General features: G+C 38.3%; 1 protein-coding gene across 1 annotated transcript in view; it reads right to left on the bottom strand.

The window, feature by feature from the left end:
• The window catches only part of MAP3K5 (mitogen-activated protein kinase kinase kinase 5), a 99,702-nt gene that overhangs the window by 57,191 nt on the left and 28,943 nt on the right, over positions 1-13,568 (bottom strand). The window contains exons 2-3 of the mRNA XM_041469886.1: positions 12,409-12,548; positions 9,684-9,707 (exon numbers count right to left, since the gene is read on the bottom strand). Of these exons, the coding sequence (XP_041325820.1) occupies positions 9,684-9,707; positions 12,409-12,548 (164 nt within the window). The remainder of the gene's footprint in view (positions 1-9,683; positions 9,708-12,408; positions 12,549-13,568) is intronic.

Here is a 13,568-nt window from a genome sequence, read left to right as displayed (position 1 = left end):
CCATAGAGAAAATTAATCTTCATATGAACAGCAAAATTACTCAAATAGTTTTGCATTCAAAAAGCAAAATAAATTCCCTATGTAGAAAATATTTTCAATGGGACTTAAAATCATACGTAGTTGAGAATAATCACTTACAGAGCACCTCAGCATTGCTAAACTGCATTGACTTTTATAGATCAAGGTATGACAGATACTTTGCAGAAAAAAAAAAAAAAAGAAAAAAAAAAAAGTGTCTTCCAAGGAAGAGGAAGGAAAGATGTCTGCTGACTGTGGTATGTGTGTGAGTACAGATTTATGTGCAGAGAAAGTTGACGAATATTTGTGTTTTAAAGAGTCTTAACTATGAGACAGAATACCAACAAAATTGGGAGGCGTTCCCCCATTCATCTCTCAAAGCTCAGACTCCATTACGGAAGTGCCCAGCAGCCCAACAACAAAAGCCTTAAGGAAGCATTTCTTGAGACTCCTCATTTTGAGTATGCCTAAATTACTTCCAAGGTTAATTAGTTTCTGTTCAGCTGCTTTGACTCTCCCAGAAGTCAATACTGCAATGCAGACATCGCTTCAGAAACTCCCTGCCTAGCTGAGCTCCATGCATTGGGAGGGCAGTGACTGAATAGTTTTTGAATTAACAATACCAGCTGTGTGCTCAAAACATGCATTTTAACATGCATTATTAGATTTTTAAACCATGGAAAGATTGAGGTAGTCAAGCCTGCAAAATGTATGTGTATAGATATGTCAGTAAACACACGTTTGTGTACAAATCAGACACTGGCTATGAAAAGTACAGGAATTATTTTTTAATTACACCCATCATATGATGAAATTGTAAGACCTCCATATAAAGGCAATCCCACTGCACTTCTGAGGGGTATCGACAGACTCTATAAAATCCAAAAATAATTGGTGCAGGCATTTAAATGAGGTCAAATCAGTTCAACTATCACAGAACTTGCTTGGAGATTATTGTATACAGTGCCTTGCACAAGTGTTAATTCAGCCTTCTTTCTGCAACCATTGTGAGCTACTGCTGCTGAAGAGCTAGGGAATATTTATCTGTGTGACTGCAGCAATTCCAAAGGAAACTTGAGAACTGGGGAGTATATGACAAATTTTTTAACAAGTAACTAAGGAGTGGGATGCCAGAACCCAAACTGGTTGTCTGTGCAACGGAGAAGTGAATGGATACTTCTATTCAAGAATATCCTAGCATGTAAGGGAATCTCATGCTTTCAACAGTGAATGGATGAACTTTTTACCCTGCTAAAATCTAATGAGCTCCACAGTCAAAGGCAGAGGGAAAATTATGAATTTGCTGGAACTGGTTTCAGCAATTTTAAGAGATGGGTACATTGCTACTGGCATAAGAGCCACTATTACACATAGGCAGACTGTTCTCCAGCTTTCCCTTTCTAGGTAAAGGAGAAAAAAGTTGAGAAGTCAGAGTTAAGAAAAAGGGTGAAGTAGCTACAGATATCCGGAGACAAGCATTTTACTTCCTAATGTTTATTCAGTGCATTAAAAATAAATTCAAAACTGTCTGCAGGAAGACCTTCTCAGACTTCTGGCACACTGTTTCCAATGCTGAGGTCTTAAATAAAAACCAGCTCTGAAAAAGGATGTTCCCATCTTTTGAAATTCACAGAACCCAAGGTTTACCCTTGTAAAATGGTCATGCCACCTACAGAGACAGAACCAGAGCATTAATCTTTAATTCTACCAGGAGAAAACTGCTCTTCCTGCAGATGACAAGTGCCTGAATCCATTAGTGAGCATGAGCTCTGAGAAACTCATCCTGAGTGCACCTTCTGTAGGAAGTACATATCTATTTCAGTGAAACAAGAGAGCCAGCAAAAGTTAGTTTATATGCATTCCTCCTGTTAGCTGAAGGGGGGGGGAAAAGAAAAGCTGGTTGTAATATAGAGCCTGGCATAGAAGACATGCAGACCCAAGAATCATTGGAAGCAGTGGACAGGAAAGAACTTAACAGTAAAAGACAGGAGAAAACACTGTGGGAAGAAAAGAGAAAAAAATGAATCCATTTACAGTTGTTCAGAGGGCCCCCAGGGGGTCTCAGGGAATTGTCTCAAGCTAGAATCTCACCCTGATATTCAGCAGCAAGTAGTGTGAAAACACAGTGGCCTTTCCCTCAGCCAGGGCATCACTTTGCTTCTTAACTTAACCTAGATAGGTTATCTTTTGTGGGAGCTCTGTATCTATGAAACTTCTCAAATTTGGCTGAAATTCATCAGACAGACAAACAGGCAGATACAAAACAAATGTGGAGGATGAAAAACCAGTACAAGCTCTTAAGTTTCATTTCCTTAGGAAATGCACTTGAAAAGAAAAAAAAAGGAGAAAGAGCACACATGAAACAAAGCTAAGAAACACAAGAAATACTGACCTCAATTTCACTTCCCTAGCTAAAGAGTATAGTAGGTAGATATTTAACAGCTAAAACTAACAAATGCAGACATGCAGTAGCTCTAGCATCAAAAGAAAAAAGAATCAAAAGTTACGTATTATTTACTAAAGGTGGTGGTGGAAGAAAGGTAACAGTGATGACAAGACTGCTTTTGTATAACAAAGTCTATAGTCCCCTACTCTGGAGAAACATGTTGTGTCATCATCAGAAATTCTCATTGCAAAGGGCCCAACTCCAGCTGCCTTTGGGCTATGATTAGGGTGGGAGCCCAAGAGAACCAAGCTGGGGAGAAGCAGTTGTGGAGCTACCCTAAATGTCAGAGCACTTTCAACCATTTTGCCCAAAGCAGAGTGTGTTACTTGCTTCTTTCCTCATTCATCCAGTGATGCAACCTGTCTCAGCAACTTACACTTCTTTCTCATCTTTTTTTGTCAAAATATAAGCTACGCTAACTTAAGTCAGAAAGGATCAGGTGGTCTTTCTGACACACACTTCCCATCTGCTCACACTTCCTTTACATTTTCACTTAGTGCATATTACTAGACTTGGAAGCTTAAATATGTTTAATTTATTCTATGAAAATTTGTCCTGTAATACTCCATCCCAACTCTGATCCCACAATATCTGGTCTTTTTTCTAACTGTAATTGACTTCCCTCTATACTCTAAGTCTGTTAAGCACACAAGACAAAAATGTTTCACTTTGATCCATTCTTGTGACTCACTATATCATGTATAATGAAAGTAACACACAGAAGCCTTTTAATAAATTCAGGATATTTTTGAAGGAGTGGCATCTTAAATACAATTGTAATATTCTGTTATGTCAACACGCTTTAAAAATATGGGTTGAATACAGGGGCTTCAAAAATGGGTGAGAACAGACCCCCTCAATCAAGAACGGGTGCTGCAAGTTTAATTTTGCAACCTTCTCTATAAAACCTTCATTATTAGGGTTGAAAAGCTCAAATTACTCTAATGAAAATTACAAATGGATTGCAGGGGCACCTTGTATGTTGAAAGGCATTACTGAAAACACCTGAGGCTGGGACAGGCCTGGAGTGTGCAGACAGCGAGTTAGATGATAGTTACTGTGGTTCACACTGATGCACAAGAACTCGGGACATTAGACAGGTAATCCTGGCCTAAGCTTCCAGATCAGCTGAGCTGCTTTTATCTGAGTAATATGAACATACATATCAAAGCCTTGGGCTAGCACACTCAGTACCTGGCAACACCAGGTCATTTACTGACACACTATCCATGCCAGCCCATTTCATCAAGTCAGTCAGACTAATCAGAAGGCAGAAGTGCTGGCTGGCACCAGCTACATACATGAATACTTACAACTAAGTGACAGATACTGTAATTAGTTTTTGTAAATATTTTAATTGCTCTGTATTTTTCTAATGTTCCTTCCTCATTTACTGAGGACAAATTTAACAATTTCAAAGCATGAGTAATTTCAGTAAGAGATGTAAGATCATTTTTAATAGCTCTATAATTACAGAATTTAAGACAAGGCTTCTAACTAGACCTCGTGGTCACTGGATCATTAAGCACCTCTTTCTTGTTCAATATCCTTCCTCAGCTTCTGAAAGAAATTAATATAGCACCTATTTGTAATTCAAAAGATAATAAAAATCAATAGCATATACTTACATTTTCATGATCTCCTTTCAGTATTCCCCTCTTCTACAGAACAACTCGTGAACAGGGCAGCTTTTTGGATTTGAATGGGGAGATCATGTCTTTTTAAAAAAAAATCATGAAATAAGATAAACACTACTCTCTCCCTCAAAAATAAATCTGATGTAATACAAATGATTTTTTTTTCTGAAAGTTGCACAGATTAAAAAATCCTGGACAAAGGAACACTTGAGTTCTGGCTAATTAATTCTCCTGTCTTTACTTTTTCTTCAGAAAGAGGGAGAAAACTCTGAAAAATTGCAGAGAGTCAGTGATGCACAGTCCTTTCAATACCCTAAGGTTCTTTACTAACACTGCTCTGTCGGGATCATTTAGCAGTCAAATATCCACAACCAGAGAAAAACTGCCTTCAAAGACAAGAAGTGTCAAAGAAAACAAAAGATTCCCAAAACCAAAACTGTGATATTTTAGCCATGAATGGGAGAATCCAGCAGAATCCCACCCACTTGCCAAAGCTTCAGGTCAGCATACAATAATTTTTTAATAAAAGAAAAAAAATCAGCTGAAGTAATAAAAATTGCCAGTATCTCTCACAGTAGGAACTGTTCTTCCTGCTGACACTCTTCTAATTAAAAGAACTTTTTTTCTATTTCTCCTACTCATCCTTTTGAAAAATATCTGCTTTTATTTCAATTCTTCTGGTGAAATTTTTAAGTGAAGCAGATGGCAAAAACATAAACCAAGTTATTAAATCTATTCCCTCCATCCCCCAAACACACAGTAAATCAACATGTGCTGATGTTTTAATGAATACAGACTCAGTTTGCGTTTACTTTAAATCCCACTCACATGAATTATAGCCTTACTACTGATTTGAAAAGGAACTTAAGTAAGCCTCACGCCTCAAATGAACTGAAGCACAGAGACTGGATCTACACTATCAAATACCTCTCCTTTTTTTTGAGAATATATTCTTTCTTTATATACCCAGCAATATCCTATTGCAGCCATGCTACATCCTAAATGCTTGTTAACAATCATCTTACAGCCTATGGTCCTTTCATCATATTTACATAGAAAAAAAATTACCAACTTTTTCCTAGGAAAGCGTGTGTTAGATATATTAGTCAAGAATTCATAAAATTGAAGAATAAGCAAGACGTAGTGTTGTATCTTAAATAATAAATACCACAGTTATCATTTCCAACAAAATATTTACTGAAGGCTACATAGCATTTTTACATACTTGGATATCAAAAATCAAACTGGCCACAAATCTCTTGTTGGCTGGATGAAGAGTATTAAAAATATTTACCCCTATTTCCATGGTGAAAGAAACCAACAGTAAAGCATACCCTATGCTGCAGTCTTTTAACAGCAGCTATACAGAGATTCTGAGCTTGCAGATGCCTCTGGAATGCCTCATCCAGAGCCACAGAATGGGTCAGACACGACAGTGGTCGTCTGGTCCAACCTCCCCACTCAGGCAGGGTTATCCTAGAGCACATGGTACAGGATTGTGTCCAGACAGTTCTGGAATATCTCAGTCAGGGAGATCATTTCAGTCAGGGAGACTCCACAATTTCTCTGGGCAACTTGTTCCGGTGCTTGGTCACTTGCACAGTAAAGAAGTTCTTCCTCCTATTCAGGTGGCATTTCCTGTGCACCAGTGTCTGCCCATTGCCTCTTGTTCTAGTCCTTGGCTCCACTGAAAAGAGCCTGGCTCTATCTTCTTGACACCCTCCCTTCAGATACTGATAGACATGGATGAAGTTCCCTCTCAGCTGTCTCTTCTCAAGGCTGAACAGGCACAGTTGCCCCAGACTTTTCTCCTAAGAGATGCTCCTGTCCTTTCAACATCTTTGTTGCCCTGTGCTGGACCTGCTCCAGGAGCTCCATGTCTCTCTTGCACTGGGGATCTCGGAATCGGATGAGTTTTCCCACACACATTAAAGGAGCACTACACCAAACTGTCTCTCAAGCTACATCTTAAACAAGAGGCAATTAGCAAAGGCTGTGGAAAACCAGTAAAAATTACAATCATAGAGCCATAAAATGGTTTGGGTTGGAAGGGACCTTAAAGATAATCCAGTTCCAACATCTGTGTTGTGGCCAGGCACACCTTCCACTAGACCAGGTTGCTCATAGCCCCATCCAATCTGGCTTTGAACACTCCCAGGGATGGGGCATCCATAGCTTCTCTGGGCAGCCTGTTCCAGTACCTTACCACCTTCACAGTACATAATTTCTTCCTAATATTTAATCTAAATCTTCCCTCTTTGAGCCTGAAGCCATTGCCTTTTGTCCTATCACTACAATCTGTTTCCTTCAAGTGTTAGAAAAGCAAAACACTGCTAAGGGTGCCCGGCCATACAACACTAACCGTGTTGCTCAATCGCTAACACCTGCAAGTCAGCTGCCCAAGAGAATAATTCCCATTGCCTCCAAGGGCCCTTCTGGTCAAACAGGAGCAGCACTGCAGCCTCACACCCCAGGCAGCCCCCAAAGCTATCCACTACTCCAGGCTGGTGCAAGCAAACAACCTGAACTGAAAGGTGTGCACTGTGTCAAGGTGCAACTTGCTGCAGTGGGTTGCAAACCACATGTAGAATACATGTATATTAAACACTCAGATTCAGCAAAAAGTCAAATTTTTAAAAAAATTGAATAGACCTGCAACTTTCATCCAAAGGTGGTGGAATTTAAACCATGGAAAATTATGATGAAATGAAAACTGTTTGGCTAAGACTAGCAATGCACCGTCATGAACCATAACCTTTATAGCAACATCTTATGACTGAAAGTCTTTACTAGTAATTTCTAGAATGCCTCTGCTGCTTGATTGACCTCAAAAATCAGATAACAGTAAAAACTAAACTAAAGCTTTCAACGAGCAAAGTAACTACCTCCTGTTAAGGTATCACTCCCTGTAAAAAATGTATGGTTTTGGTATTACTGGAACATTTGGAAAAGGCCCAACTAAATAGCTATAAAACCACATATAACAGGAAATAAGCCAATGTTATCTTGTACTGCTCTGCCCAGACAGGCTCCAGGCAGCTTATCCTTGCTATGCAACATTGTACTGACTATTATTAGGAAGCACAAAAATCCAGCGGAAGAACAAAACAGTTGGCAATAGATTTTTTTTTTTTTTTTTAATCCTACTTATTTATAGGGATACAAGGTTTAGGAAAAGCAAACACAAGGCATCTCAGTTAGGCAGATATATATAGATACACACACACTTGTTTTGCTACCTTTTTAATCCCCTGGTGCCAAGGATACCATGGTCCTGATATGGCTGATGTTTGCATGCTATTAAAAAACATGTTCTAGAACAGCAAGACTGAACTCCTTGTTTATCCATATGTGAATTACATTATTTTTTTCATATCAGTAACCTCACATGACTATTTTTGGTAAGGGTGGGCATCAGAGACACTGCTTCCCTAGAACAGAACCTCTGTCATATCAATTTATCCAAGAATCTTATAATTTATGAAGAAACACAATTTTTATGAAGCAGGTATTATATTCAGTAGTTAGGCATGCACCAACATTGTGCATAGTCTGCTTCCAGGTAATTTGGCTGACATCATGCTGAAAAAATGAGGAAAATGATTCAAAGGAGTTGCTAAAACCATTTCACTGACTTCCCTGTTCTAATACCAGGGAAAATACTTCCTCCCAGAAAAGATGTTATGTGGGTGTGCTTGAAAACATCTGAGACTTTCAAGGAACACATTCTTTTTCTGGCATACACTGAAGCATTTCTAAAAGTGATAAATGACAGTGTCACAGTCGCCTATCCAAATTTAAATGGAAAACAGAACAATCCTTTCTGAAACCAACGAAGGCCAAGTTATCATACCTTCCTTGAGCTTCGGGGACTGTCATTTAAAAACAGGACAAGATGACATCTCCCCGTTATTCTATTGTACCAGTCATCCCCTGCTGGTTTCCTGCTAAGAGAGCTCTTCCCTCTACCCTCCCAGGAACATTACATTAGTCACACATAATTTTCCCTAGGTCCTAGGCCACCAGAACAAAAATGCAGAATGTAATACATCATTTACAAGAAAGGCCTTACTGTTCTCTTTTCATTTTATGTAAAAGGCCTAACTGATCATTTCTTCCACTTTCATTAGAGAAAGGCGAGAGATTTCTAGTCTAGCACATCTTTTACAGCCTTCTGTGAGTGTCTGAAAAGCACTTTTTGGATATGAGCTATACAGAAACTCTATAGGGAAGCCTCTTTGCTTTTTTGGGTTTTTTTAACCAAAAAAAAAAAAAATCTATAATTTAAAATGCAGCATTAGACCAAAGCTTGCACTGGTTTTGAAGCCATCTTTAGAAACGCCATGCAGAGAAAAGACAAGACTGCACCTTTTTCAGAGTCACATTTCATATGGGCAAAAGTAGTTACTTAATCCGCTGTTAAATAAAGAAGTAAAATCAAGAATGCTGCAGTTTTCATGGCATTGAGGAAAATAAAACCTGGCTAATTTCTGAAATTAAGTACTTCATATCCCCCTCTAGAAAATTTTATTCAAATGTATGGAATTGTACAGCATGCACATAACACCTCAGGTTATCAGCGCAGCACTGGGTAGCCTCTATGAAATTATATCTTTGCAAATGTTCCTACCAGTAAGTCACGAAGCAAAGCCAGGAACAACTCGACATGCCAGATATATATTCTGACATGACAGGCCCTGCTGCTCCAGAACAAATCACCCTGGAAAAGCAGTGTTCTCCCAGCCACAGGTCTGCCTCCATTGAACTTGGGAGTGAAAAAGGGTAGGAGATTTGGAAGGTCAACCTCAGAAACCAAAGGGACATCAAGGTGCAGAAGCCTACAGTTTAATAATGACTGGCACTCAGACCACTGAGACCTGCACTACATTTGGACTAACAGCTCCAGGACACAACTTCTAGAAATAAATACTCTCTTTATAAATGTACTTTATATATATATATATATATATATATATATATAGATACATATACACACACACATACATCTGTATATCCATACATACATATATATTCACATAGATATACACACATTTATATACATACATATATAGGCACATACATATATTTACACACACACATATATACATGCATACATATATATATATATATGTATATATATATTTATACACACACTTTTTATTTTCAGAGCTGTAGCCATGGGTTTCTAAAATGAGCAACAGTTTCCAAATAACTCTACTTTCTAATAGAGTATTTTAAAAAAAACATTAAAGAATACTGAAAAGAAAAAGGCAACCAAAAAAAAAAAAAAAGGATAAAATGACAAATGCAAATGGGTGTGAGATACAATGACAGACAAGTAAAGGCAGCAGAGAAAATACCACTGATAGATACAGGCAAGGTAAGAAGTGAGCCTGGTACCTAGCAACCAAGTGATTTACTCAATTTTGCTGCTAGAATTTCCAGAATTCTACATCGAACTCTGCAAAATACAGTCAGAGAGTGTTGCATGATTTGTGTGAAAAACAGAGCATAAACAATATTAAATGAAACAGAAGTTTGGAATGTTTATAATTCAACTGAAATCCATACATCATACTTACATTATTCTTCTGGAAGATAATTTCCTGAAATAAAAATGAACAAAAAAGAAAATGTTGGTAGTACTAGGAAAGATATTTGATCAGTATAACTTTCTACTATGACTGTTTGCACACATGACAAGAAAAGGCTCGTTGACAGATGTTTTCTTATGCTTGTCAAATCAACAAAAATGAGGTATTGTCTCAAAGAGACAAAATTACTATGGAACCAAGTAGATACATACAACTTATGTATACGTAAGAGCATACCTACTGTCTGCATGTCAATATACATATACACACCTATATACATGTCCCTCCATTTATAGAATTTTTTCTAGAGGGATGATGTCCAGAAGTCATCTATTAATAAACATCTATTCATATTTCAAAAGTCAAATATAGTAAGTAACATTTTGCTACAGGAGAAGCAATCAAAAAGAATAGTAAAAGCAGCATTCTTAGGAGGTTTTTAAATATTCCAAAACTGCTTGAAATTCACTTGGCTCTAATAATCAGATGCAAAGAACATATCTTCACATTTTCAATGTGAATTTTCAGATAATTAGAAGAACACCCAGATGGAAAGAGCTGATTCCTGCACACTAATCCAGGTGGTACAGCTCAAGTGTAAACCACTTCTGAAGAATGATCATCGTGCTTCCAGCATGACTTGTCAGCAAGTTCTGATCCCAGGAGTTGATAACCATAATAGATTTATCAGACAGCTTTGCTCTTCCACTGGGACTAGTGAGCAGCTTCACCAGCACAACAGTATTAAAAACAAGCACAGCGTCAAACCAAGGTCCCTCATACTTTCAGTGTTTCTTAAGTCAGGCTTTGATAAAACTGCTCTTCTCCCTGTTGACAGGGCATGTTTCACATAGGACCATTTCTATCTTTCCAAGTCTGGGTCATAAAGGTCTGGTCAAATCCCCCAGCATGGACAGGGATATCTTTGACTAGATCAGGCTAATCAAAGTCCTGCCCAGCCTGGCCTGAATGTTCATGCAGAAGAACATCTCACCAGCAAAAGTTTACTTACACTGCTTTGTGCCCTGATTAAATCATGTGCTGCAGTTCTGTATTTCTTTCATTTTCAGTTTTTTAATTCCCCCTTCCATACAAGATAAAACTGCACACGCTCTCCCGCATTGCTTCCACTCTTACCTGCTGGCTGTAACAAATACAGGAACAAACACTGCCTCAGAAGATGTCCCAGGATGCCCACAGCTACTTTTTTTAGGCAGTTACTAAATAGTATGGAAAGGGTCTCACTCTTTGACTAATTCCCTACAGACTATGAAGAGCAGAAACACAAGCCCAGTTCAAAGCTAAGGGAAACAAACGGGAGTCTTTCAGTCAGCACAGTACTGGTGGCAACTGGGACATCCAAGTCCCCCTGCACAGAACTGGGCTTCCACTGATGCCAGTAGGAATACAGCACGTGACCCATTTAAAAAATCCAGTTCTAAACTAGTAAAAAGTTCTTCCAAGTGCCCAAGAAAGCCTGATGCCTCACCCCAAGTGATATCTCAGCAGGAGTTGGGTATTTGGCTCTTTGCCCAGGACAATGAAATTCTGCTCTGCTTATTCTGTAGATCATTGTACTTATACAACTGAATTAAATTCCCAGATACATCTTTTATCATTAACATTATTTTTAGGGCTTTTATCTGTATACACTTTGTGTTGCAAGAAGAGAATAAATAATTGGATTGCAAGAGGTCCAGTTAGCTGAGAAAATTTAGAGGGGAGAGCAGAGGGAAGAAACTGAGTTACTAAGCATGTCCCTCCAAAATATAGGGCCAGTCTGAATAAAATGGGACAGAATTAAAACCAAATAGCCTGCATGTGCCAGAAGCAGTAGAAGCAAACCCTTCCTGAGTGGTGCTGGTGCCCAGACTGCAGTCTGACTCACCAAGCTGCTCACTCTAAATTCTTCTTCTCAAGCAAAGCCTGGAAGGGAAGTGCAAGAGCATAAAACACCTCCTGAGTAAAGCCAATGCATCTGAGAGGGGGGAAGTAATTGAAAAGATTGCCATCCAAGTTGGCTGTCCTTCCCCATCATGGAAGTTGCTAAACCTTTTGGATAGTTGCAGCAGGAAGCAAGTACCAGCTCCTAGACTGAGAAAATTCACAGCCCCGCAGATTATCTTAAAACACCCTCTTGCCTTAAACCAAAGTAATATGCACTGAGGCACAAGCTTTGTTTCTGCTGACTGTTACAGTGCTGCTAATCTCCAGCACAGCAATCCTGCAGGTACCTGATGCAAACAGCTGTAACTCAGCAAGATTTTAGCAAGGGGTATCAGGAGACCCCATAAGGTTTGGCAGAGAACTGCTAACTTAGACAGAAGCTAAAGCCTAAGGATTATTTTGCTGCCCACTCTCACAGGCTTGTTATTACTGTAACAGTTTACCAGAAACACCAGAAATTCCCTTGAATGACAAAGTCTTGCATTTAGCTTCTCATCTCACATTTGGCAAACTTCTGTTTCCATAAACAGCCATTAAACAGCTAGGTATTTAACTGCAATCAAGCAATCTAAATCCTTCTCTTTAGAAAACTAAACTGAGTTTTACAGCATTGCATTGTAGACATCTTTGCCAGTCCTCAGAACATTTTTTTGCTATTCTGTTCTGAACCACAAGTGGCATGTGTATTTCTTACAGAAAGAACTTATTTCAAGAGTTAGACTAGCTGTGACTTGCCCTCCAAACCCCTTTTTCCACTCAGAGCTACCTTCAGTGACTGCAGAGACTCTGCATTTGTGTCACAGTAGAGGATAATGTTGTTAGCCATGCTGAAGCTCTCCCTCACTCCCAGATGGTAGAACAGGGAAGGCTGACGGAAGGCATCACTCATCTCTACCACAGCAATATCTGCAGAAATAAATAAATAAAAATATTATTAATGCCACACATTTCTAACAGTCAAATACATCTAGGCCATCTAGTTTCTTCACACAATTTATTTTGGTAAGAAGACCTAGCCTAAAGTAGGAAATAAGAGATCTAGAGGGAATTCCCCTTTTTAGCTATTATGCTTGAATTTTGAACATAATCAGCAGGATGTGGTTTAGTTTTTTTCTGTTTCACTATTACTCCTCTATTCTTTCTTTAAATGAGACCTTAAAATGGTAAAAATGGATAAACCACTAATCAAGAGAAGGAAAAAATTTTAATTGCTGTCTTGAAGAATAAAATCTGCTTGGTAAATCTATACATGGTGAATCATAACCTTAGCGAACAATAAAAGAAAAAAAATTACATTAGCTGCATTTTTCCCTTTGTGCATGTTGCAATAAAAATTCATGTAATCTATAACATACTGTAGAGATTCTGTACTAGAACTTGGAAAAAAAAAATTGAAAGGTAACATTCCAATATAAATTACCATTCAGATCTATTTTGATTCATATAGATAGATGATAGAGTGAGAAAAAGACCAGGTACAGATGCAGAGAAGCAAAGAGGGAGTGAATATATAAAGCCAAAGAAACCCCATATAAGTAAAAACTTTACTGTGCAGAGAATTCTGTTCATAACAAATTTTATCTGTGTGAATAACGCATGCAAGCACATACACGAACGCTTATAGAACCAGGAATGTAGTCCACAATTTCTCCTAAACCCTGTGCTTCTCTTGACAAGATTTGCACCAATGCCAAAGTACAACAAGAGGCAATTAACTATTTCTGCTGACTCTTTGTAAGATTCCTGTTATACCAGGCAGCCTATTTCCACTGCAAAAGTCTTTTGGAATCAAGAGAGCAAAGCAAGAAAACTGACTCTTCTCCACCTCTTCTAAAACACCTTTCTGTCTTTTCACCCAATTAATTTTTTTTCTTAGGTTTCAGAAAAAAACAAAAAACAAACAAAAAAAACCCCAAAAACAAAAAA

This window comes from Pyrgilauda ruficollis, unplaced genomic scaffold, assembly GCF_017590135.1.
Source record: "Pyrgilauda ruficollis isolate IOZ18807 unplaced genomic scaffold, ASM1759013v1 scaffold24, whole genome shotgun sequence".
Classification (NCBI taxonomy): Eukaryota; Metazoa; Chordata; class Aves; order Passeriformes; family Passeridae; genus Pyrgilauda; species Pyrgilauda ruficollis.
The sequence above is the reverse complement of the archived record's forward strand: the minus strand, read 5'-3'. Positions and strand labels throughout refer to the sequence as shown.